The sequence below is a fragment of the Lissotriton vulgaris genome, chromosome 1_2, assembly GCF_964263255.1.
Source record: "Lissotriton vulgaris chromosome 1_2, aLisVul1.2, whole genome shotgun sequence".
NCBI classification, from domain to species: Eukaryota; Metazoa; Chordata; class Amphibia; order Caudata; family Salamandridae; genus Lissotriton; species Lissotriton vulgaris.
The window spans coordinates 50516859-50544762 of NC_141686.1; the positions used below are offsets into that span (position 1 = coordinate 50516859).

General features: G+C 42.4%; 1 protein-coding gene across 3 annotated transcripts in view; it reads right to left on the minus strand.

The window, feature by feature from the left end:
* Positions 1 to 343: 343 nt before the first annotated feature.
* The window catches only part of CCDC91 (coiled-coil domain containing 91), a 1919235-nt gene continuing 1891674 nt past the window's right edge, over positions 344 to 27904 (minus strand). For 2 of the 3 annotated variants that reach the window (XM_086952800.1, XM_086952801.1), the window contains exon 13: positions 344 to 2306. In XM_086952800.1, the coding sequence (XP_086808926.1) occupies positions 2187 to 2306 (120 nt within the window). In that variant the 3' untranslated portion in view covers positions 344 to 2186. The remainder of the gene's footprint in view (positions 2307 to 27904) is intronic. The other variant, XR_015307530.1, reaches the window with a different exon arrangement.

A 27904-nucleotide genomic window follows, 5' to 3' on the forward strand; every position in this document is an offset into this window, starting at 1 on the left:
ACTCTCCTCCTCACCGGGAAATCTGAATGTATAATCTGGCTTTGAGTGGTAAAAACGAAAAAAGTGTGCAACAAAGCGTAAACAATGTAAACACAATCATACAAATCATTGCAAAAGCCCTGCTTCGCTTATCACAGTGCCCGAGATAGTTTCCGCCATCTAGTCTTCCTCCTGCCAGGCAAAAAATGAAAAGTAATTAACAAATTAGGCAATCAAATTTACTACAAAGGAAAAGTCTGGGAAGACCGTGGATTTAAATTGTAACCAAAATAACATTGCTCTGATTGGTCGGAGAATATATTTTTCTACTTACACTTGGCACAGATTACATAATACACTTAGGTGAAAGCTTCAAATAGTCATCAGTTTATTTGTGTAAACAGCATGAGGCAGGGTCTTTTGCTTTTTCAGGCATTGCATATTAGCGCAGATTAAAACTGCAATTTAAATCTGTAGGTTAACGCATATTTTGCTATAGAATCACCAGATTTTTTTCACGCAGGAGAAAATAATGTTTAATATCTTCAGAGTCAGTGAAAAAATGGAAGATAACGGTATCATTCTTTTAACATAATGTGCATTCATTTAGACTCAGAAAGTCTCATTTCAGCTCCAAAATACAATCATAAATGTGGAACTTGCAAAGGCCTGACCATCATTAAAAAACTAGGTAACTGAGCTTAAAGGAGGCAATACATGATGACAAGGCAACAAAACCCCGTGATTTCAATCGATTATTCGGAATTCCAATCATTATTCCATGAAAAATCACCATGCAGGAGGAAAGTGACGTAGATGTATAGCAGCAAGTTCATAGTTTACAACCTGTGAGGCATAATGAAGATTTCAAGTAGAGGGGTGGGCGCTGTTGGGATGCAACAACTCCTGGGGGCCTGAGGGCCTTAATCTCATCAGGGAGTCCATATATCCTTGTGTAGCAAGGTAGATGGTTGCTCTTGCAGCCACGCCCTGTCTCGAAAAGCCACGCCCTCAGCGACAGCCAGGAAACCCCTCACGAGCCAACCAGCAACGTAATGCGAGATGATGGGGCCCGCCAGCTGCAGGGGGTGGTGAGGGGCCCTGAGACTCGACAAATCACAGGTATTCAGGGGCCTTCTGTTAAATGGGGTGGGTGCCCCCCCTGTCCATCAGGAGCAGCAGGGACCTGGTTAATCCCGTCGCGGGCCAGCACAGAGAAGCGGACAGCAGCAGCAGATACAGGCTACCTCTGTCCAGAAGTGTGAGCTAAGGGAGGTGCTTGCACACTTCCTGCAGCAACCGGATCCAACGCTTTTGGGGAATAAATATACATTCATAAAAAACATTAACATTCGGTCTTAGGTTTGTCGGTTTCAACTAATATAAAGTTATGTGGATGACAGGTGAGATGTATTGAGCTAAACACCTTATAGGTGCTGGTTTCTGGTGGTGCTGCATATTGCTTCATCTCTGACTTGGCTCGCAGCAGAGAATTAACCAGTGCAACGTCATGTCCGTCCAACCTACTGCTCTGGGGGTCCCATCGGCACTTGGGTCCCGATGGCAAACATTAAAATCTTCACCACTTAAACAGTTTACATTTGTCAATACATTTTCGTGAACTACCGGTCCTGCATAACACCTTAAAACTGGTTCTTATCGATTACAAGTGTCCGGCATCTCCATTGTGCATCAGTATGATTTACTTTGTGCGTGTGTTTGTCGTAGCATTAATTGCAGCAAACTATGGCGTTGAAAACGTCCTCCTGTATACAGAACCCAGCATGCCTACATCTTTTTACCTCACAGCACTTAGCAAACCCTTTACATGTGTTGATGTCGCATGTACACCCATACCCAGCTAACAGCTTCACTAGTGTGACTGCCAGCAGGTGAACCTCCAATCTGTCACCAAGAGCCATATCATTAGATGGAACCGGAACCAGCACAGCCCGACACTGGAATACCGTCTTACATGTGTTCTTCTGCCTAACATGGAAACTGAATTGAAATAAAAGTTCAAGAGAATCTCTATAGGCCAGCATAAAAATGCAAACTGAATGTCCTACTTAAGAATAGCGTTTACCAAAACCTATATTAACCTGGATAATAAAAAGAGAGAAAGGACAAGGGTGCATAGCTGTGCTCTAAAGGTCAGCGCCTCGGTCAGCAGTTCCACGTGAGACACATTCCGGAGATGTCGGGGGTCAGTTCTCCTTCAGTTCAGCGACGGGTCTGTCTTCTATTAAAGAAGCCAACTGTTTCTGTGCGCAGGTGAGGAACAACTCCAAACTAGACAAACTGCGCTGGCGGGCGACCTGATCAAGCTGTGGAATCAGAAAGGGAAAAAAATGATTTCTGGACAGAAAACAAACTTAATAAAATAAATGATAAGCGCTAAAGAGAAACATCAAGCAGCTCGATGACAGTTGTTGGAAATTATGGTTGGCACCGGTCCAGCTCCACAGCAATCGCTGCGCTCCACAGAGGCAGAAGAATAGAATGTCTGTGTCTTTTCGAACCCAGAAACCCGGTGGCGGTTTCGCAAAAGTATTGCTTTATTTAATTACCGTTACTTAATTAAAAATTAAAAATATCTGAAAGTCAGATTTGGAAGAAACGAAAGCAAATTTTACAAGGATCACATGGGACATCTGCCAACATACTGTACAAAGAACTCGTCGATGAAACAGTGCACATAGCTTCATCTAATGACCATGTGCTATTCTATCACAAGATGGTATCATTGTATTTATAGATGATAGCAAATGAAACAATATACAACCTGTTAGACTTGTCAGCCTTAGGGTGGTGCTCCCCCAAACTTTTTGCCTTGCCCCTCCATTTTTGCTGATCTCGTTTTTGTTGGCTTAGGACTCTGACTACTGCTAAAGTGCTTGTGTTCACTTCATAAAGCATGGTGAAATTAGATAACATCAAATATTGCACATTTAATTGATTTATAAGTCCCTGATAAAGTGATACTACTTGGACCTTTGGCCTGTGAATGAAATGCTAATAGTGGGCCCAGAGCACTCATTGTGTCAACCACATTAACTAGCCTTTTAAAAAAGTCCCAGGCCTGCCATTGCAGCCTGCGTGTACAGGGTAAACTTACATTTCGACCTGGCAAAATAAACCTTTTGCCAAGTCTAAACCTTCCTTTGTACTACATAGAACTAACCCCTAGGGTAGCCCAAAACAGTCCATAGGATAGAATGCAGTGTATTTAAAAAGTTGGACATGTACTTTTAACTTTTACATATCCTGGTAGTGGAAAACTCTTAAATTCGTTTTTCTCTACTGCAAGGCCTACCTCTCCCATAGGATAACATTTGGTTATCTTATTACATTTAATAAGTGATATCTTTCAATTGGAAACAGGTAGTAAAGTTGAGTTTGGTCTTTAAAGAATTGTAAATTAAAATCCTCTTTAATGGTACAGTTGAATTTTAAGTCACAATTCTGTAAATGCCACTTTAGAACATCAGCATTTTCTTATCCCGACCATTTAGTGACTATAGCTTGTATCCTGGGTCATACAACAAGTTGTTTCTGGCAGTTGTTCTTTGTTTATTGCAAAAGGGGAATAGGTGTTGGTAGGATGGGCCATCTCTGCCTGATGAGGGGGCGGAGCAGTCACCTTCCACACGTCCACATCACAAAGACTTTGCCTCAGCACACTCTCAAAGGGTTTCACACTAGTCTTCTGTGCTCCCAGATAAGCTGGGGCCAGGGCAGGGAGGAAGGAAATTCCAAAAACACCAGGGGCGGAACCCTCTAGAAATCTTTCCTACTTCAAAGCTGGCACGAGTATAAATAATGGACCCTCAGACCCAACTCTTCAGTAAATATCTTGACCTTTAGAAGACTCAATAGAAGGATTGTTGTGCTGCAAGAAGGACTGTTACTATGCTTCCCTGCTACTCTGCTGCCTGAGTGAGAAGGACTGGACCTGCACCCTGATACTAAGACAACCAAGTGACGTCAAGCCCTAATTGGCTGGCCTCCTGATCAGAGCCTTAGGGACAGAAAAGGCTCCAACCACATTGAACCCTGCACTTGAAATTTGCCTGATGTGAGTCTTGCACCCCCACTGTGGTGCTACGCAAGTCCTGGACGCTTGGAAATGCAAGCCCAGCTGTGGTCTTTTGGGCAGAACCAACTCAGCGTGATGCATCTCTGCCCAGCTCTGCATCAACACCTCAGCTGTGTCGCGCATTCCAGATGCCGGACCCCGCAACTCTTCACAACTGCTGTTGCTCAATGCTTCCTCAACCCAGGACTTTGCATCACAGCCCACAGCTTACCGGAACCACAGCTGTGCAACAAATCCTCCACGCGAGATCTCGCAACCAGGATTTAAGAAACTTTGTCCAATGAGACTACCTTGTTACCTGTATCCGGTCCGCATTCCATCATGGTCAAGCTGAACTTGAGACTTTTTAACTCTGTCCGGTGCAACCAGATAACCTCAGTTGGTGCTTTGCGCTTTTAAGCACTATTTATATGTAAACCTTTAAAATTGCATATCTATGGGTCTACTATTTGGATTTTGGTTATTTTTGTCTCAGATAATGTATTGTTTCACTCTATTTTCCTATATCTGTGTGTGATTTTTCTTGTGCTGTGTTGTTTTCACTTTATTACTGTTTGAAGTTCTACATAAATACTTTACACATTTCTTCTAAGTTAATCCTGAGTGCTTTTGTACCAAGCTACCAGTAGGTTAAGCAGAGGTTACTTTGGGGGTTGGTTGTGAATTTACCCTGACAAGGATTGTGTTTGCTGCTTGAGTAGGGTTTCACCCCTTCAAACAGTAATCCAATTTCCTAAACGACCCTTCTGAACATTGTATACCTAGGGTTCTCAAAGTGAAAATGTCCTACTATGAGAGTTTATCACAGTGGTGAGAGGGGTAGTAAGTAATGCCAAAACCTTTGTCTACAATGGCAATCAGTGAGTTTCTCTCTAGCAAAATACCTGCTTGTGGTTTAAAACTGTGTAAAAACAACAAACTCTTAAACGCCTATCCGCTTTGGCATATACTTTTCACAATAAATATAACAGGCCTACTGCCTTTGTGATTCCATTTAATAATAAACAGGTGAGGCCTATAATGTCGTCACCATAATCAGCTCAGTCATGCTGTGTTGAGCATAAGCTTTCCCAAAAGGGAAAAACTGCAACACAAGCTCTCTTTTTCAGCAGAAGCACCCAACTTTAGCCTAATCAAAATCTGTGCTCAAGGGATTGGAAATTTGGGTGGAGGTAGAGCTCCACAGTGCTTCTTGAAGTTCTTAATGTTGATCTTTAAGGTCGGATGACAGCTGTTCTGTCAAGCCAGACCTAAACGTTGCCTCCCTAGGAAAATAAAGTCCGCAAATAGGCTTAGTTCCTGATTTGCACATACTGTTGCTCTGGATATTAAGCAACATGACAACAATGGTGATGTTCTACTTTTTAATTTTATGATTTCATAGATTTGGGTTTTGGCTCTGCCTAAATGTTGATTCTGTTGAGAACAGCTTTGGTTGGGGAGAGGTTGTGCACTTTTACTGAATAATAGTATTCTACTAAATTGTTTCTTATGTTCAAAACAGCAAGACTGAGGTTTTTTTTGTGGTTTTTCTTTTTTGCAACTGTGACCACAGCATACATACAAGCAGTAGGGGCCACTCCACAATATACACATTACTGGGCCATAACTTCAAAAATCAAAGATAAGAAGAAAAACCAAACACAGCCTTTGTGCCCACATCCCGGAGGACGGGCGCCGTACAAGCGGTGATGCTTCCCACACTACTTAGCAAGCGTCATTAAAACAGGCAGTATAAATGTCTGTCACATTTTCCCCATTCTTAAATAATAAACCCAAAAACCAACAAAAGATGCCCAGCCCGTTCCTCTGATCTCCTTAAAGCAAGACTGGGTTTGTTATGGCGGTAAGTCCGTGATTAAAGCTATATATGTTTATTAAGAAAAGTTTTAATAAGGATAGTGGACCTCAGTTATTTATCTTGGAAAGCATACGTTAAAGCCACTAAGGGTTTAAGGATGGATTGTCATTATACTGTATTAATACCTGTAGACGAGCGTTTGATTTCATGGACCTTCACAAGTACGGTAGTAAACAAGGATTCTGGTCTTGGTTTCATCCTTTGACAGATCATGAGGGTAGAATATTTGCTCTGTGATAAGCCATGCTAGACCCTCTTGGAGGATGTAGTGGTCTGCTAAAGCCCTTGAAATAAACAAATAAAGTAAATAACTATATAAATATACATGCATAGCTCTATTACATCGAGAAACAGCCTTTTGTCTTATCACATATGCCTGAAAATAAATTTGCTTCAGTGTCAGGGCTGGTGGTCAGTCCTTTAGTTTTCCCCCTTTAAAAGATCCCCTTTAATTCATTTCATTCTTCTCCCTTTTCTTAGGAGTGTCTTTAAGTTTCCCAGTCAGTCCCACAGGGCCTCTCACTTGCCATTCATTTAATCTTGTGCTACATTATGTTCTGCCACACTTTACTGTTTCAAGATGGTGACCATGTTTAAAAGCATTATTTAGTCTATCTTGGTAAGTGCAAGTGACACATTATATACTTTAAGATTCGAAGATGGCCACACAGTGTGATATTCACTTATTAGCCATCTTAGAATGGTATTGTGCATATTGTATCACTGTTTTTACAGCTCCAAGAAAGTCAACATGTTGCTCATAAATGCAGCAGCTTTGTTGAAAATTTAAAACAACAATACACTATGTACAATACCATTGAAAGATGGACACCCTCTGCTATGTTTAATTTAATTTTGTATTTCAAGCACACAGGGCCATCTTGGTATTGCAAGAACAACCACAGTGGCCACTGTGTGCATAGACGTGTCACAATGCATTCACATTTCTTGCGTCGTGACTCAACTGTAGCCATTTTCTTTTACTTCACTGTTCCACCATGGCTAACAGCCATGTCAGAACGGAAGTGAACAAAGGGCAACAAGAAGCCCAATAGCACATTAAAGCGGTTGGAGAATAAAAAAAAAAGAAGTAGCATTGGCAACGGTAGTATATTGGCATTTGCCTAATAGAGACAAAACCTATTGACTTTGCCATTGCTTGTTGATGTAGTTCAAGTGTAAGAAGGAGCATAAAATAGACAGGGGCAGCAGACATGTTTATATTAGCAGTATGTGAAGTTTTGCATTCTAAATCTCCCAACTCCACATATTTCGTCTTAACCTATGGGAACAATACAGGGTGAGTGTTGTGCTCTTTCTGCAGTTTTTGGTTTTAATACACTAATTTGGTCACTACACACATGAGCAATAATGTGACCACTTCAATACTTGGCACCTGGTGTTATTATGCATGCAGCACCTCACTAATGTGTGCTGTGATTTAGACACACAGGGAATAGGACAGTAGTGTTTGATACTTGTGATATTTGTTTGACAGCATACATTAATATGTGATTTTTTCTCCATAATATGTAGAATCAGTGCTACCAGCCATGAGACAGTAAGTCAAGGTGGCTTAAATCCCAAACATTAATTCATTATTGTTTTCCAGTCCACCTTAGTGTAGATAGTTTTTAAACTTTAGGTCCTGACGAATCGCCTCTAGACTTGTAGAATTGCGATGAAACATGTTGACCAACCACACGGAAGAGCGCCACACCTAAAAGACATTAACTTAGCATTGCGCCTTTGCTCTATATTTTAATCAGGGCAGGAGACCCCACAATTAAAGTTATTTTTGCTGGCACTCCCAATCCTGTTATAACTCACATAAACATCACACACCACTTATTCATTTACACTCACTAAATCTCTCACCCCCACGGCACCAAACGGCTATTTGGAAAAAGATCTCCGCTAAAGAAAGTGCCCCTCATCGGGAGCCCCTAAGGCATTGCAGCGCCGGCCAGACGAGGAGCAGCCCAATGATAAAGCATGACACCCAGCTGGGTTTGTGAGGGCATTCCATTTCAAAGAAATGGATTCCCATCTCTTTGAATCTGTAGCCTACTGTCCTTTGCATATTGCTCAATTCTAGATCATTCAGGAACAGCACAACTTACATTTTCATATTGCTTTTAATAGGTTACCTAGTATCAGAATTCTTATAAATGAATGAAGAGTAATAATTAACATATAATGGTACACAATACACCATTAATATGGAATGCCAATAATAGCAATAATTCTGAGTTGCGCACTGACAAATAGGGCGAGCATTAAGTTAATGAACATACAGTTTTCAGCCCAGAGCGAGAACAACCATTGGTTGCACAAACTGTAAAGGGACCTTCATCACCAACGGATAATCCATCTATGTCCTTCTTACAAATCAGACATGTTCAGTGAGTTGATCATTTGTAGAACCGTTTAATAAAGGTTTATAGCAAATGGAAAGATGTTACTTGAGAAGGAGCTTTTTCATTTATCATTTGAAGATCTAGTATAATGGATGGGTTCTGATGGCAAGTGGGATATCTTTGTAGAGTTTGGGCGCATTTCCAGAGAGGATTGTTGAGGAATCTTTTTTTGCAGAGTGGTAGTTCCAGCAGAAAGGTATCAGAGCTTATTAATTTCTATTGTCCACCTGGGAGAACTAATATATTGTCTTGGTCGGAGGGGGAGTTTTAAAGTGCAGGGTTTTGGAATGATGCAAGTCAATTCCAATAGAGTGAACTTTATAAATTACTAAATCACTTATAACTCAAGAGGATAACGGACTGGTGAACTAGGTGGCAAATGAGTGTGATTGAGAATGTTTGTGGCACACTGGCAAAAGTGAAGCAAGTCAAAGGTTTAACCCACTTTTGTTGATCTCACACAAAACACCTCAGACACTGAAGCAGGCCGAACATCTAACTGAAGTATCCTTGTTGTCTTTTTAGTTCTCGTAGGCCAACCTCAAGGGTTAACTCTAATAAAGGTGGTGGAGGGCATGGATATTAACTGTCACAGCACAAAAGACACAAAGGATAAATAAACTACTGTTAATGCCAAGATGCATATAGACATAGCAGACGTGTAGTACGTAAAAATACCTTACAATTTCAGGATTGAAAAATGAAGAAATCATAATAAAGAAAGGATTATTCATTTTGATCAAAAATCCTTACAAAAGAATAGTAGCCTGTTAGACCTGGCATCCTTGGAGTTGGGCTTCCCCTTCTAACATTTTACCTTCAGAACTCCTATTTTCCAGACTTTATTTTTGCTAGTCTTAGGACTCTGCACACTTTACCACTGCTAACCAGTGCTAAGGTGCTTGTGCTCTCTCTTAAAACAAGTTAGATTGGCTTATACCTAATTGGTATATTTAATTTACTTGCAAGTCCCTAGTAAACTGGCACTACCTTTGCCCAGGGCCTGTAAATTAAATGCTACTAGTAGGCCTACAGCACTGATTGTTCTGCCTACCTAGGTAGTACTTTAAATATATCTCAGCCCTGCCATTGCAGTCTGAGTGTGAAGTTTAAACTGCCATTTGAACCTGGCAAAGTAAAACCTTTCCCAGGGCCAAACCTTCCTTTTTAATCCATATAGTTTATCCCTAGGTTAGGACCTGGACAGCCCAGAGGGTATTGTGCAATGTATTTAAAAGGTAGGACATGTGCTTTTATATTTGACATGTCCTAGTAGTGAAAAACTCTTGGTTGACAACTGAACGTTGAGTATTCCTCCTAGACAGTCAGACACAATGGTGAGCCTAGGTGATACTGGATGGGCCATCACTGGCAGGCTAAAAAGGAGGAGCTGGGCCCAGCCCCACTTATACTTGAATAGGCTGTGTTCTGTCTCCACACAAAGAGCTGAAAACCCCCAGTAGTTAGTCTGTAGCCGGGAATGCATGGCATCTGTGCATTGTAAGCTATTGCATTCTCTGCACCCCGCTCTACACCACTCAATGCCATTCCACTTTACATCACTCCACTCAACACTATTCCAATCTACGTAATTCCATCCTATGCCACTCCTTTCTACGCCACTCCGCTCTACACCACTCTTCTCTACTGTATTCTATGAACCTACATTTAAAGACACTCCACTCAAAGGTACAATTTAAAAGCCCTTTTTCATGAAAATTACAGAATATTGAAATTCAATTCAGTAAACAAAGGTTAAAGCTTAGTTATAGTTAGGAGAACTTTCTTTAATCTTTATATAGAAAGCAAACTTAAACTACACAAACACAAGAAAATCCAAAGTTATAGTTTTGCCTGAAAGTTATAATTCAAGTACCACCTTTAAAATTAATATAACTCGCACCCTTCCATACACGGTGTTGTCAACATACTAGCCATAGTTCTAGTGTTTGTGTAGTTTAAGCACTGTTTGTATACAAACAGAACAAATGAGGTTATAGTAATTCGAAGATAGTGCAAAAATTAACATTAAAGTATAGCTCTAACTTTAAAGTTTGGGTTGTACACATAGAATAAATACAATTTTCCTAACTATAACTAAGCTTTAACCTTTGTTTTTGCCAAGAAATATATATATATATATATATATATATATATATATATATATATATATATATATATATATATCAACACGCTTCACCCGCGTCCTCTTACTCCGTGATGAAGGAGTAGGCTTACTCCGAAACGCGTCGGACGGTGTATCAGCATTAAACTGCACCACTAATTGAGGCCACGGCTCCAGTGTCGTTTTTTCCTAAACTGGGAGTAAGAGGACGCGGGTGAAGCGTGTTGATGTGAAGGGGGTGGCTACCTCTGCCGTGAGCCCGCCGAGATCGAGGCAAGGGTCCAGCCACAATTTTGTGTTTATATATATATATATATATATATATATATATATATATATATATATATATATATATATATATTTCCAAACACTTCAGTCCCTTCGTGCCCAGGACTCGCCTCAAAGAAGAGCACTCCGAGTCACTTTAGCGTGGTATAGCCATTTAATTAATCGCTCTGCTGCATAACAAGGGTTACAAACGCGTTTCGGCGTTGCCGCCTTCGCCAGTGTAAACCATCGCTTTTTTTCAAGTTAATTTAAAATAGAACTTTCATTGTGACTTCCTGTCACGTGTGTAAGCAGTAAAAATAAAAAACGGCACATATCATACAATTTCATCATTGAGAATGGCGGCCATCTTATAGTGGTCAGAATCGCGCTTGAACAATTCATATATATACAATTTACATACAATCTTTAGTACTTTTCAGCGCATTCATAAACCATCATGTCATTATGGTGGTCAATTCATTTACAATCATAATTCGTGATCAAATATAATGTTACATCACATATCTTTGGTCGCCCATTGTTCCTAAAGGCCGTTGTCCTATACAGTTCATCTCATCACTCATTTAATTCAACAACTATTTTTGCTTCTAGAGTTGAGAACTGTACTAAAAAGTTCACAGATATTACGAGTGGGAGTTAGCATAGACTGCATTGCTTAACGTGGTCCTGATGATGAAGCCCTGAATGGGCATTCCAATGGTATAATAAGTTTCAAATCAACTCTTAGGATTTGGGAGACACATTTCTTTCTTTCTTTTTCCAGATGTCATCCCCCCACGCAAGAGTTGGTTGACAACCCATTAAATATGGGTCCACATTTCTTCCTCATTATTCATCTCTCCTGGGACCTTGGTCTGGAGTAGGATAATGAACCTGGATTCTAGATTTCGCAGTTTTTTTACCCAATCTCCACCTCGTTCATTTCAGACCAATTCATCGAGTATGAAGAAGGTGAGTAGGTTACTGTTGCTTTTGTGCATCTCTTCGAAATGCCAAGCTACCGGATAGCTCTGGTCTTTCGTTGAGATGGCTCTCATGTGTTCGAGAACTCTAAGTTTAGTCTGCTTTATTGTGCTCCCTATGTATTTCCTCCCACAGGGGCACACCAGACAATATACTGTGTAATCCTAGTTGCAATTTAACAACTTGGATATAGGTGTTTTGTTTGTTTTCCCAGGTATCAGATAGTCTTTTACTTTATGTGAGTTTCTACACGCCTTGCAATTCATGCAAGGGTAGAAACCCACTGCTGATGGTTTCCTCCTACTTTTACACTCATAATGACTGTTCACAAGATGGTCCTTGAATGAGTTTCTTCTTCTATATGAGATCAGAGGATATTCTGACAGTGTCTGCCCTATCACACTGTCTGTCTTCAAAAATTCTCCAATTTCTTTTCATAATATTGAAGACTTCAGATGATTTTTCGGAATAGCCTGTGATCATTCTGATTTTGGATTCCCTTGTTTTAGGTTTGTCGATCAGTAGGTTAGTTCTCCCCACTAGATCACGTTTCATTTCTGCCTGATCTAGGATTCCTTTACAATATCCTCTCTGGCTAAATCTTTTTCTAGCCTCTCCTCGTGCTCTCTCAAATTCCTCATCTGTGGAGCAATTTCTCTTCATGCGTAAGAACTCTCCTAGGGGAATGTTGTTAATTACACTACGTTGATGATAACTTCCTGAGTGTAAAATGGTGTTGCCCGATGTGGGCTTCCGATATACTGCAGTTTGGATGGCATTGTTCTCAACATGTACTCGAAGGTCTAAATAAAAGACCTCCTTCCTGCTGATATTGCTCGTAAATTGGAGGTTCAGATTATTGATGTTCAGACCTTTGATGTACTCCTCCTCCTCACTCTGAGGACCACGCCATACAACGAACTATATAGCGGGTCCACAGTATAATACGATCCAGCCATTGCTCATTTTCCCCCGCCCAGGCCACGTGCTTCTCCCACCAGCCGACGAATACATTTGCGTAGCTGGGGTCGAAGCACGTGCCCATCGCGGTTCCCTGGAGTTGTAAATACAGTTGTCCTGAGAACAAAAAAATATTATTTCTCAGACAAAAGTCAGTTAGTTCAATTAGCATCCTGTTATGTCTACGGAATTTGAGAGCCCTCTTTCCCAAGAAACTTTTCATTGCAAACAGACCATTTTCATGTCTAATCGATGTGTATAGACTTGTAATGTCGAGTGCGATTAAAATCATATCATCCTTCCATTTCACACCCTGTATGATACGTAAAAAGTCTTTCGTATCTCTCAGGTAGGAGCTGAGGCCCTTTAAAAATGGAGAAATGAAACTGTCAATATAGATAGAAGTCTTTTCTAGTAGGCTGTCCTTTGCGGACACTATTGGTGTTTCAGGAGGCCACACTTTCCTCTTGTGCACCTGAGGTAGGTGATAGAATGTCGCTATTTGAGGGAGTTCACATTTCAGAGTTTGCCAGTCTTTAAAATCCAAGATCCCTTCATCTTTCCATTTGATAACCAGTTCATTGAACAGTGTGACACTTTCCAAGTATTTTTCACGTTTAATCTTAACGTAATGTTCTTTTTTCCCCAGCTGTGAAAGGGCCTCATCCTCATACTGACTGCGTCTGAGGATGACGATATTTCCACCCTTATCACTGGGCTTTATTACAATGTTTTCGTCTTCTTTTAGACTCCTGATTACCTGCCATTCATCTTTCTTTAAATTTTTCCTCTTCCAGTTGAATTTCTGTTTGTGTAGTTTTTTAAAATCCTCTATTACGATCTCCTGGAAGGTATCGAATCCATCATGTGGTGTTCTCGGATTTGTTTTCGATTTTATCACCATGGTGCTTTTGCAGCCTCGTTGGGTGATTCCACTCTCCTCCAACATTTGGGTAGGTTCCATATCCCAATCATGATCGCCACAGTCTTCTACTAGTGTTTGTGTCATAATGATCGCCCCCAAGTCATTTCCTGTCAATGTGTCCAAAGGATCATTCTCATATTTTCCTTGTGTCTCAGTGTTCTTTGGGTGCATCATGTGGATTTTTTGCAGCTTTATTTTTCTGAAGAAATTGAATAGATCGATTCGTGTCTGTGTATAGTCAAACGCCGGGGTTGGACAAAATGTTAATCCTAATTGTAGGATTCGTTCTTCTTCTTCAGACAGTTCCCTGTCAGATAAATTGACTATTGTATTCTGTTTCGGTAGTACCTCACTCATTTCCACGTGTTCCCTTGTGCACTCCTTGTCACAACTGGAGTGGATCGTCCTGGGGCGGCCCTTCCTGCCCCTCCTCGTTTTCCTCTTGTTACCTCTGGAGGGTGTGTTGTTGCCGCTGGTCTTTGCCTCAGTCCCCTTATGAGTTCCTACTCCTGAAAAAACGGAGGTTCTGTCTCTGGAGGAGATGTGGATGGCTCTTCCTCGGAACCAGTAAGATTCCCACCACCTTCAGCACCTCTATTTCCACCAGTACTTCTAGTATGAGATGAATCGTCTTCAGACACCTCGGATTCCTCCGTACTCACTGGGGTCCTGTTCTTGGATTTCCATAAAAAAATAAAAAAAAATATATATATATATATATATAATCACAAAAAGTTGTCTGCTGTAGGAAAGGACCACCATCAGGTAAGGATATGCCAAACAATTTATTAAAGGTAGCGGTGCGGGGAGACAGTCAAACCCGCCAGTGGCGTACCCACAGGACTGCTGGAACAGCAGCCGGTCCCTTTTCCCACGGCTCAGGCAAGCCGCTAAACACCATCACAAAAAGTTGCCTGCTGTAGGAAAGGACCACCATCAGGTAACGATATGCCAAACAATTTATGCATATATATATACATATATAGCCATATACATTAAATCCTGCCGTCGCACATACTTTGTGCTGCATTCTGGGAGGTGCAGTTTCCCACTGAACTGCATCAGACCCAGCACAGCAGGTGTAGCTGATCTCCCGTCATTGGGAGCGCCAAAGGACTTTAAAAGGAGGGAGAAGTGGGTAACGAGGTACCAGCAGCACTGAAGAAGGCACTCATGCCGAAATGCATTTGCGCGCTGTACCTGGGTTTGCTGGCATCTGACTGTGTGAGAATCAAAGGATTGATATACCCAGGACCACTACGACAACAAACTATGCCTGTGGCTGCTGTTCCAGCAGTCCGTGACTTCACGGGGAGGCATGTGTGATTTCTGCATGCTTCACGTCCCCGGCTAATTCCACGTTGCGGTTGGGGCGTTGGGGAAAGGAGGGAACTCTTAAACAGCACTATTGCATGACCATCACCTGATACATAACCCCTCATTCTTACCTGGCAAACAACAGAGTTCACTGGAAGAAGATTAAATCTTGCCGCCGCACATACTTTGTGCTGCATTCTGGGAGTTGCAGTTTCCCACTGAACCGCATCAGACTCAGCACAGCAAGGTGTAGCTGATTTCCCGTTATTGGGAGCGCCAAATGACTTTAAAAGGAGGGAGAAGTTGGTAACGAGGTACCAGCAGCACTGAAGAAGGCACTCATGCCGAATTGCATTTGCATGCTGTACCACTGAATAAAGAGGTTCCCTGAGGTAATCCCTGCTGTGTCCATGAGCTTTTTCTTCCTGAAGGAACTTCTTGGTGATATTTTCCGCGGCTGCTAATGACGCGATACAAGGACCTGCCCTCCAAAGTGTCCTGGGTCTGCTGGCATCTGACTGTGTGAAAATCAAGGGATTGATATACCCAGGACCACCACGACAACGAACTATGCACTAGTGGCATGTAATGTAGAGTTGCCAGCTGTGGTTTTCCTATGCAGTTTAGTTTGGATTCGGTTCTCACTAATGTAAACCTCAACATCTAAAAATTCCACCCTTTCTTTGCTGATAGTGGCAGTGAATTGTAGGTTCATTGTATTGTCATTGATGGATGTAACACATTTGGTGGCTGATTGTTCTGTACCCTCCCATACAATGAATACATCATCAATGTATCTGCAATAATACTTTATGTGGGGATCCCAAAGCTCTTTGTGGGTTACTTTGAGGACGTGTTCCTCCCACCAGCCGACCAAAAAGCGGGCATAGGTAGGAGAAAAACACTCCCCCATTGCAACACCCCTTAGTCGTTTATATAAAGTCTTGTTGAACAAAAATAGGTTGTTGTTAAGGCAGAGATCTATCATTTGAAGTAACATGCAATTGTGGTCATGGAAATATATGGCCCGATTGCTTAGAAAATATTTTACTGCTTCCAAACCCTGTGGGTGGTGAATGCTCGTATAAAGTCGAGGCTATGCCCATGGTTATTAATACATAGCCAGATCGCCACTCCACTTCATTTATTTTCTTTAAAAAAAAGTACCTGTATCCTTTACAAAGGATGGCAAATTTATCACGTGTGGCTGGAGGAAATAATCTACATATTTTGACATAGCCTCCAAAGCATTGTTTCTGGCTGAAATAGTGGGTCTTCCAGGGACAGGGGGATTTTCCCCTATGCACTTTAGGGATAAAATACAGAATAGATGTTGTGGGAAAATAATTTTTTAAAAATACAAATCCATTTTTAGAAAGCAGAACATGTATTTTCCATTGCTGGAAATGTTTGCTTACAGTGTCTGTCACCTGAATCAAATGTTCTCGGCCAACTTTTAAATAACAGCTAGAATCAGACAAACGGAGCTGAGCTTCTAGAAAGTAGTCAGCCCTTGGCCGCAATACTACTTTGCCACCCTTGTCTGCACCCATGAAAATAATTTCATTCTTTTCAGGCAGTTTTTCAGTAATGCCCAGTAATTTCTCATGTGATAACTGTGCTGTTTGCGCCCAGAGTTAATCGAAATGTTGAATTTCTTGAGATCTTCGATGACCATATCACTGAATACATTCACCAAATCTTTGGGTATCATAGGATAAAGTGATGAAGGTGGACGATACGAACTGACAGCCGCAATTCCTGTATTAATCTTCTCCATATTGGTTATTGTATTGTGAGAGTCCTATTTGGCCAATGATTGCAACACATGAAGAGTGAAGCGGTCTCTATCTAGAAGATTGTCTGGTGTGGCATTGTCACTGATTGGTGAACTCAATGGTTTATTTAACTGGAAGGACGTTTTAAGCCTAATCTTTCGTATAAATTTGTAAACATCAATACGAGATTGTTTGTATGAAAAGTTCGATTCTGGACAGAATATATATATAATATGCAAAAGTTCAATAAAGCGATCACTCGGAGTTTGTATACACATCATCTGATGAGTAAACAAACTCCGAGTGATTGCTTTATTGAACTCTTGCGTATTGTAATTATGTCTGGCGTGCTCCGCCGGCTGTAGCATTTCTCTGCCTAGGGCGAGGCGAGACAGCAGGAGCAAGAAGCCGTCTTGCACACACACACACACACACACACACACACACACACACACACACACACACACACACACACACACACACACACACACACACACACACACACACACACACACACACACACACACACACACACACACACACACACACACACACACACACACACACACACACTCACACACATATATGAATATATGTAGTTGTGTATATACATGTGCTTTCTATTTCTGAGTATAGCCTCTTCTCTGTCTCAGCCTGTCTGCCTTAATCTCTCTAATGTAATTCTGCAATTGGCTGATACCTCATTTTCATAGATCACAACTTCTCTTCAAAACCCTATTCCAGAAACCTAACATTACCTAGCCTCCACCAGCCAATCTATATCACCAACTATTCATCTGGAACCACATAGCCCGCACTAATTATCACGCCTAACTGATATTAATATAATCTATCACTAAATAACTTGAGTAAATGCATGCATTATTTTTTGTTTGAAAGCAAATGACTAAGCGTAATAACCAACATTTAATCATTGTATTAACCTCTAACCTTGGGTTCTGGAGTAGCGTGCTACTCGACATAAAACACTTTAACGCCTCATCAGAGGTAGTAAGCACTATATGGTGCTGCGAACATTGCAGCTCATTCTATGCTCAAGCCACAACCCCTGAAGAAGCACGTCGGGACAGCTGGATTATGAACAGCGGGTTTGACTGTCTTCCCGCACCGCTACCTTTAATAAATTGTTTGGCATATCCTTACCTGATGGTGGTCCTTTCCTACAGAAGGCAACTTTTTGTGATGGTGTTTAGCGGCTTGCCTGAGCCGAGGGAAAAGGGACCGGCTGCTGTTCCAGCAGTCCTGTGGGTGCGCCACTGGTGTGTTCAAGAAGGACGTCGGGAGCCGATATTAAAGGTGTTGAGCAGTAGTTGCGAGTCAAGACAGCTGTGTGCCACAATCCACATGGATTTTATTTAATTTACGAGCAGGACTGAATGGCAGCTTACTGGAGAAATATCAAAGCACTACACAGACCACAGGCCACTGGGGTGGCCACGCCCACAACATCGGAGTCCATTGAAATATCTGTGGTGCTGCGAACATTGCCGCTCATTCTATGCTCAAGCCACAACCCCTGAAGAAGTGAGAAATCATGAAACGCGTCGGGACAGCTGGTTTGACTGTTTCCTCGCACCGCTACCTTTAATAAATTGTTTGGCATGTCCTTACCTGATGGTGGTCCTATCCTACAGCAAGCAACTTTTTGTGATGATGTATATATAAATAAATATATATATATATATATATATATATATATATATATATATATATATATATATGAGAAGCAGTTGTGACTCAATGCGGTGTCCGCGCTCTATTTTTAGCGTGGTGCGTATTTTTCTACGACTGGGTCAGTCGTTAGGATACAGAAAAGGGGGTGGTGATGAACAGAGTGTCTGAATTAAGCATACCACTCTTACCCAGTCCAAAGATCAGGGCTTGATCTATCACCGTTATTTATCTCACTGCACCATCCCAGCTCAGAACCTGGCTATATGCAAATCAGTCTGTCCCTGGCCCAGTGCATCATGGGAACAGGGCAGACTAAACTACCAAGCCAATTCTTCACCAGAAAGGAGACAAGCTACCGGGGACCGGTTTCTGGCATTTCAGCCGGCTTCGGCCCGGCTTGCTTGAATCCTGATGGTGCAGTGAGAAAGGGACTCATGTCTGAGTATACCCTGCCACACCTATAGTGGCCAAAAACGATTCAGAAAAGGGGGTGGTGATGAACAGAGTGTCTGAATTAAGCAGACCACTCTTACCCCGTCCAAAGATCAGGGCTTGATCCATCACCGTTATTTATCTCACTGCACCATCCCAGCTTAGAACCTGGCTATATGCAAATCAGTCTGTCCATGGCCCAGTGCATCATGGGAACAGGGCAGACTAAACTACCAAGCCAATTCTTCACCAGAAAGGAGACAAGCTACCGGGGACCGGTTTCTGGCATTTCAGCCGTCTTCTGCCCGGCTTGCTTGAATCCTGATGGTGCAGTGAAAAAGGGACTCGTGTCTGAGTATACCCTGCCGCACCTATAGTGGCCAAAAACGATTCAGAAAAGGGGGTGGTGATGAACAGAGTGTCTGAATTAAGCAGACCACTCTTACCCAGTCCAAAGATCAGGGCTTGATCCATCACCATTATTTATCTCACTGCACCATCCCAGCTCAGAACCTGGCTATATGCAAATCAGTCTGTCCCTGGCCCAGTGCATCATGGGAACAGGGCAGACTAAACTACCAAGCCAATTCTTCACCAGAAAGGAGACAAGCTACCAGGGACCGGTTTCTGGCATTTCAGCCGTCTTCGGCCCGGCTTGCTTGCATCCTGATGGTGCAGTGAGAAAGGGACTCATGTCTGAGTATACCCTGCCACACCTATAGTGGCCAAAAACGATTCAGAAAAGGGGGTGGTGATGAACAGAGTGTCTGAATTAAGCAGACCACTCTTACCCAGTCCAAAGATCAGGGCTTGATCCATCACCGTTATTTATCTCACTGCACCATCAAAGCTCAGAATCTGGCTATATGCAAATCAGTCTGTCCCTGGCCCAGTGCATCATGGGAACAGGGCAGACTAAACTACCAAGCCAATTCTTCACCAGAAAGGAGACAAGCTACCGGGGACCGGTTTCTGGCATTTCAGCTGCCAGTCGTTAGGATAAACAGCAGGTTCCCCCAAGGGAAAATGAAAACGCACTCACTCGTCTTGGTGGTGTATGCAGCGGATTATTGTTCCAACCAAACCCAACGTGTTTCGCTTCTTACAAAGCTTGCTCCTGTGGGCAAGCTTTGTAAGAAGCGAAACGCGTTGGTTTGGTTGGAACAATAAGCCGCTGTATACACCACCAAGACGAGTGAGTGCGTTTTCATTTTCCCTTGATATATATATATATATATATATATATATATATATATATATATATATATTCAACAAGAATGCCTCTGCAATGAGGACGCCACTCAGCACTCGATGGATTGACAAATCCCTTTATTTCAAACAGCAGCTCCACCAGGTAGGTTAAATGAATTGTCCCAACGCGTTTCGAAGTACACTTACTTCTTTATCAAGGGGCAGGCAGCAGGACACGGTGGGAGCTACACACGTCATTTCCCCATCTATGTATGCTATCTCCAGTGAGGCATACTGGTTAGTGTAGTTCCAATTGATTCCCCACATTAGGGTCCGTTTTCGTGCTGTGATTATTTTTTCCTGCTTTATCAATTATTGTTCTTTCAGCCCTCCAGTGGGCCCCCAACCTAGGTATTCTGCTGATAATTAGTAATCTTGTGCGCTGTTTGACAGCTGAAAGCTCACAGCCGTCCAGACCCGATTCCAGTTGCTCGGGCGGTGCATCCTCGGCGGCTGAGACCTGCCGCCATTAAATTCAACAAGAATGCCTCTGCAATGAGGACGCCACTCAGCACTCGATGGATTGACAAATCCCTTTATTTCAAACAGCAGCTCCACCAGGTAGGTTAAATGAATTGTCCCAACGCGTTTTCGAAGTACACTTACTTCTTTATCAAGGGGCAGGCAGCAGGACACGGTGGGAGCTACACACGTCATTTCCCCATCTATGTATGCTCTCTCCAGTGAGGCATACTGGTTAGTGTAGTTCCAATTGATTCCCCACATTCGGGTCCGTTTTCGTGCTGTGATTATTTTTTCCTGCTTTATCAATTATTGTTCTTTCAGCCCTCCAGTGGGCCCCCAACCTAGGTATTCTGCTGATAATTAGTAATCTTGTGCGCTGTTTGACAGCTGAAAGCTCACAGCCGTCCAGACCCGATTCCAGTTGCTCGGGCGGTGCATCCTCGGCGGCTGAGACCTGCCGCCATTAAATTCAACAAGAATGCCTCTGCAATGAGGACGCCACTCAGCACTCGATGGATTGACAAATCCCTTTATTTCAAACAGCAGCTCCACCAGGTAGGTTAAATGAATTGTCCCAACGCGTTTCGAAGTACACTTACTTCTTTATCAAGGGGCAGGCAGCAGGACACGGTGGGAGCTACACACGTCATTTCCCCATCTATGTATGCTCTCTCCAGCACGAAAACGGACCCTAATGTGGGGAATCAATTGGAACTACACTAACCAGTATGCCTCACTGGAGAGAGCATACATAGATGGGGAAATGACGTGTGTAGCTCCCACCGTGTCCTGCTGCCTGCCCCTTGATAAAGAAGTAAGTGTACTTCGAAACGCGTTGGGACAATTCATTTTTCCTACCTGGTGGAGCTGCTGTTTGAAATAAAGGGATTTGTCAATCCATCGAGTGCTGAGTGGCGTCCTCATTGCAGAGGCATTCTTGTTGAATTTAATGGCGGCAGGTCTCAGCCGCCGAGGATGCACCGCCCGAGCAACTGGAATCGGGTCTGGACGGCTGTGAGCTTTCAGCTGTCAAACAGCGCACAAGATTACTAATTATCAGCAGAATACCTAGGTTGGGGGCCCACTGGAGGGCTGAAAGAACAATAATTGATAAAGCAGGAAAAAATAATCACAGCACGAAAACGGACCCTAATGTGGGGAATCAATTGGAACTACACTAACCAGTATGCCTCACTGGAGAGAGCATACATAGATGGGGAAATGACGTGTGTAGCTCCCACCGTGTCCTGCTGCCTGCCCCTTGATAAAGAAGTAAGTGTACTTCGAAACGCGTTGGGACAATTCATTTAACCTACCTGGTGGAGCTGCTGTTTGAAATAAAGGGATTTGTCAATCCATCGAGTGCTGAGTGGCGTCCTCATTGCAGAGGCATTCTTGTTGAATTTAATGGCGGCAGGTCTCAGCCGCCGAGGATGCACCGCCCGAGCAACTGGAATCGGCTCTGGACGGCTGTGAACTTTCAGCTGTCAAACAGCGCACAAGATTACTAATTATCAGCAGAATACCTAGGTTGGGGGCCCACTGGAGGGCTGAAAGAACAATAATTGATAAAGCAGGAAAAAATAATCACAGCACGAAAACGGACCCTAATGTGGGGAATCAATTGGAACTACACTAACCAGTATGCCTCACTGGAGATAGCATACATAGATGGGGAAATGACGTGTGTAGCTCCCACCGTGTCCTGCTGCCTGCCCCTTGATAAAGAAGTAAGTGTACTTCGAAACGCGTTGGGACAATTCATTTAACCTACCTGGTGGAGCTGCTGTTTGAAATAAAGGGATTTGTCAATCCATCGAGTGCTGAGTGGCGTCCTCATTGCAGAGGCATTCTTGTTGAATATATATATATATATATATATATATATATATATATATATATATATATATATATATATATATATATATTCACTGAAAAAACCATAGGTTATAGACCATATATAGTTAGGAATTTGCATTTACAAAACCTTGAAAATTCACTGTAAAAACCATAGGTTAGAGACCATATATAGTTAGCTGGACATTTTATTGATATAAAACCAATGAAATTCCATATATAGTTAGTTGCACTAACTATATATCGCGCACCCGCAATCCACTGCTGATGATGTCACATATTGCATCATTCATGACATGGTCAGTGACATCACTGATGACAACTCAAATGACATCACTGATGACATTATCCAATGACTGTATGTTTCTGTAAAGTTAAAATATGTCTTACATATTGAAGAATGAGTGGATGTATAAGTGTCTGGATGAAGAATTTAGAACAATTTGGAACAATAAGCCGCTGTATACACCACCAAGACGAGTGAGTGCGTTTTCATTTTCCCTTGATATATATATATATATATATATATATATATTTTCACTGAAAAAACCATAGGTTATAGACCATATATAGTTAGGAATTTGCATTTACAAAACCTTGAAAATTCACTGAAAAAACCATAGGTTAGAGACCATATATAGTTAGCTGGACATTTTATTGATATAAAACCAATGAAATTCCATATATAGTTAGTTGCACTAACTATATATCGCGCACCCGCAATCCACTGCTGATGATGTCACATATTACATCATTCATGACATGGTCAGTGACATCACTGATGACAACTCAAATGACATCACTGATGACATTATCCAATGACTGTATGTTTCTGTAAAGTTAAAATATGTCTTACATATTGAAGAATGAGTGGATGTATAAGTGTCTGGATGAAGAATTTAGTAGGTGCATGACTGACTGTATAAGAGAGTGATTAAATGTGTCTCACTGAGTGCATGGGTTAGTGACTAAACTGTCTTAATTTGTGCATCATTATGTCTGTTGTGCTGTAAACTGCTGAATGTGTTAATCAGTAGCTTTATGAGTAACTATATGGGATATTCATTGGTTGCCCAAGTATTTGTATGGGAGACTGAGTATGTGTATGAGTGGCTGGGAGGTGTATGACTCTGTGCATAGATGTGTGAGCAGTTGATTCACTAGATGTATGGGTTCAAAAGTGCATGTGGAAACAGCTGCATGGGCGGTTGACTGTGTGCATGAGTGTATTGGTGAGTGAATGGATATCTCAGTGCAACATGTCAAAGTAAGTGCATATGTAAAACACAGTGCATGTGAGAGTTGACATATATAACCGTGCATAAGAGCCAGTGAATGTGTGAGTGGCTGTATGGATCATTGTGAACTTGTATTAGGGATCGTATAGGAGATTAAATATGTGTTAGAATATGTTTGAATTAGTAAGGTGTGTATAACTGTATAGTTGAGGAAATGGAGGTGTGATTGATTCTTTGCATGACTGAGTAGATGTATGAGTAACTCCATGGATGAGTGACAGTCTGTGAGTGTCTGTTTACACTGATTGTATATAAGGTTATATTAGAGTCTGAAGAGGTTCATCGTATTATCACATGAATGATATTATCAGTGATGTCTTCAGTGATGTCATTTGAGTTGTCATCAGTGATGTCATCAGTGATGTCACTGACCATGTCATGAATGATGTAATATGTGACATCATCAGCAGTGGATTGTGGGTGCGCGATATATAGTTAGTGCAACTAACTATATATGGAATTTCATTGGTTTTATATCAATAAAATGTCCAGCTAACTATATATGGTCTCTAACCTATGGTTTTTTCAGTGAATTTTCAAGGTTTTGTAAATGCAAATTCCTAACTATATATGGTCTATAACCTATGTTTTTTTCAGTGAATTTCATTGGTTTTTTAAAAGCTAATATCTATAGCTGTAAAATATATTCTTTATTACGTGACGTATCACGTAGCCACGTGAGACGCCTCATGACGCGTCGCATAACCGTGACGTATCGGCTCTGCAGCGCAAACAAAACCCGTAACGTAAGCGCGCCGGAGCACGCTTACAGATATATATATTTTTTTTAACCTTAATTAGACAAAATCCACACGTGCACATATCTTGAGGCCTTGCAAACGCTACCCGGTACGCAAACCGGACGCTCCAAAAACACAAGATGGCGGACTCCTGTTACGCTGCCGGTTAGCTGCCCGGTTCGCGTACCGGGAAGCGCCTCTACCGCGAAAAATCGCAATTTTATTTCTTTTGCCCCACGGGGAACTTTAATAGCCCCCTCATCAATCCTAGGGGGTCAGGAGGGGTCTACCTTATCCCTTTCCTTCATTTACACCTTTTTTTTTCCACCTCTTGTCTCTCGATCCTACCGAGAGACAAGATGGCGGCCGCTCCGGACTGTTTACAATGTTGACAGCCAATCAGCTTCTCCTCAGACTCCCGTTACGCTGCCGGTTAGCGTACCGGGACGCGTCTCTACGGCGAAAAATCACAATTTTTAAAAAAAAAATTTGCCCCGCGGGGCACTCTTGTCTCTTGATCCTACCGAGAGACAAGATGGCGGCCGCTCCGGACTGTTTAGAATGTTGACAGACACCGGAGAGCCAATCAGCTTCGCTTCGCAAAGTTCCGTTACGCGATAAGTACGCGAACCGGAGCGCTACCTGGGACGCTGTCACAGATATATCTGTTTTTAAAACGTTAATTTCTCAAAATCCACTGGAGCACATATATTGAGACCTAGCAAAGGCACATCGAGCTAACAGTCCCTACAATTTTGGCAAGTTTCGTGCAAATCCATTCAGCCGTTCGAGCTAAAAGTGAGGCCAACCGCCCTATGGAAAAATGAATGGGAAAAACGCGTTTTGGGACCCCCCTTTTTTCTCTCCCCTCCCTTGACAAACCCCCCCCCCAAATTTTCAGGGGCTGCTCAGAAACAAAATGTGCCATTTTCCTGAAAATTTTAGCCGATTCCGTCCACAAACGCCAAAGTTATTAGACATAGAATTTTCAAAAGTCCCATAGAGAAAAAATCCTAACTATATATACCTACTGGCGACCGCCAGTAGGTAATATATCCAGCTATTAGGACAGTCTGCTACATCAATACTTTTCGCAACATGGCCTATTTTATTTTTGGCCAGAAAAAAATAACATTTTTGGGCTTGCTTTCATCAGTTTAATTCCACTTGTTCTCTGAACTCGCTCCACAAACACAGCTGTCTTCAACTTAAAATATAGGGTTTTCAGTGTATCCCCAGGTCTTCCCCTCTTTTTTCGAAACCATAAACGATAGGCCTCTTCATCTAGTCCTGCTCTATGTTATGTTATGTTATGTTAATTGGTATTTATATAGCACTAAATCACAGCCAGGTCTCTTAGCGCTTGGGGGGGGGGGCATAACTGCATAGACAGCAATTGGATCAGGCATGAAAAGAGGGTTAAGCTGCGCTTAGTGCTTCCCTAAACAGGATAGTTTTGAGTTGTTTTCTAAAGTGGAGTAGGTTAGGTTCTTTACGGAGCTGCTCAGGTAGCTTGTTCCAGAGCTGGGGGACAAGTACTGAGAAAGCTCTGCCCCCTTTTGAGGTGAGTTTGTACCGAGGGCAGGACAGGAGATAGGCCTCGGAGGATCGCAATGAGCGTCCCGGGATTTAGACCTCTAGGCGTGCTTTTATGTAGGTAGGAGCTAGGCTGTATATTGCTTTGTGGGCAATGCAAAGGCTCTTGAATTTCACTCTTTGTCTTATAGGGAGCCAATGCAGTTTGTGTAGTAGCGGGGTGGCATGGGATCTTCTAGGGAGTCTAAGGATCAATCTGGCTGCATCATTTAGGACCACCTGTAGTCTATTTGCCAGTATCTGGGGGAGACCAATGTATAGGGCGTTACCGTAATCTAACCTCTAGATGATGGTGGCTGAAACGATCGTCTGGAAGGTGGAGAGAAGGGGGACCAGTTTTCGAAGTTGCCTAATTAGGCCCGTGCAGGTACGGACCACAGAGGAGATTTGGTTGGCCATTGAGAGTTCGGCATCAATTTTTATGTCAAGGCTCTTTACAGCTGACCTAGGTCTGGGGGTGGGGCCTAGTTCTTGGGGCCAGAACTGGTCACCCCAGGGGAAGTCTGTTGTAGGGATGACCAGGATTTCTGTTTTGTCAGGGTTGATATTAAGTGAGTTAGCTGTCATCCAACTCACGGCGAATCTGAGGATATTTTGTGCCTGGATCTGAGCAGATGCGGTATTATCAATGCTGAGAAGCAGTTGGGTGTCATCTGCATAGTTGTAGATTTTACAACCCATCTTGGCTAAGGCTGTTACCAGAGGTTGCAGGTAGACATTAAAGAAGAGTGGGGATAGGGCTGAGCCCTGCGGGACTCCGCAGCTAAGCATGCCTATATCGAATACCACCTCTCCTAGTTGGATCCTTTGGGACCTGCCAGATAGGAATAATTAAAGCCACCGGTGGGCCAGACCTTGGATACCTAGGCTGGTGAGTCTATCCAGTAATTGGGCATGTCTGACAGTATTGAATGCCGCTGATAGATCTAATAGTACCAGGGCACAGGGTCTTTTACTGTCAGCCATGGCTCTAAGCTCGTCGAGCACTTATAACATAACCAGCTCAGTGCTATGATGTGCTCTAAACCCAGCTTGGTATCCCTGGAGGAGGTGGTGGTCCTCCAGGAAGGGTGGGAGTGTTTCAGAACATGTTGCTCTAGGTCTTTAGCCAAGAAGGGTAGCTGGGAGATCTATCCATATGGAGTTTCCCCTCAAGGACTAGATGTCTGGTAAGTGGCTTGTGCGTCACCTATTATCAATGGAGCCAAATGAAAAGGCCACTGCTCCAAAGGCCAAGAACTAGCTCTGAATGTTTGTTGAAAATGTACAAAAATTAATCAAGGTCTTCCACAGGTAATAACTTCTGTAGAGTAGCTCAACTGACTTCAGGTCCTTTGTTGTAAACCAGGACTGTTGTTACATGCAACTGCTCTTGAGTAAGTTTATTGAAATGTTCGGTTTGAGTCTTCAGGGAATCGCGAAACATTTCTCTATCAACCTTGGCAGCTTACGTTGTCCTTGTACCAAGTGTTGAATTAAGGCTTCCATTCTGTATAAATGGGGGCTATGTCCGCAATCTCCACCACTTGTCGCGGGAATATAAGACCAAATTTGGATTCTTATATAGAAAGGTAGACTTGATTTATTTAAGGTTTTATGCTGACTCAATAGCTCTTGTTACTGTCCGTCTCCTGTTTCCTTTCTTTTAGGACCTCTGAAACTCCCGTCGGCCAGCACTGTCGGCAAGAAGGAAAAGGCAAAGTAAGTTACTGTCACACTTTGTTGATTTCCCTTTTGTGAGGTTTAGTTAGGGGCCTTTTTCTACTTCTCTTTCTATAATGTGGGGTTAGTAGAAGTAGGTGAATGAGGAACTTCCCACATAAAAAGAAAGAAAGGAAGCCGTTCATCTCTG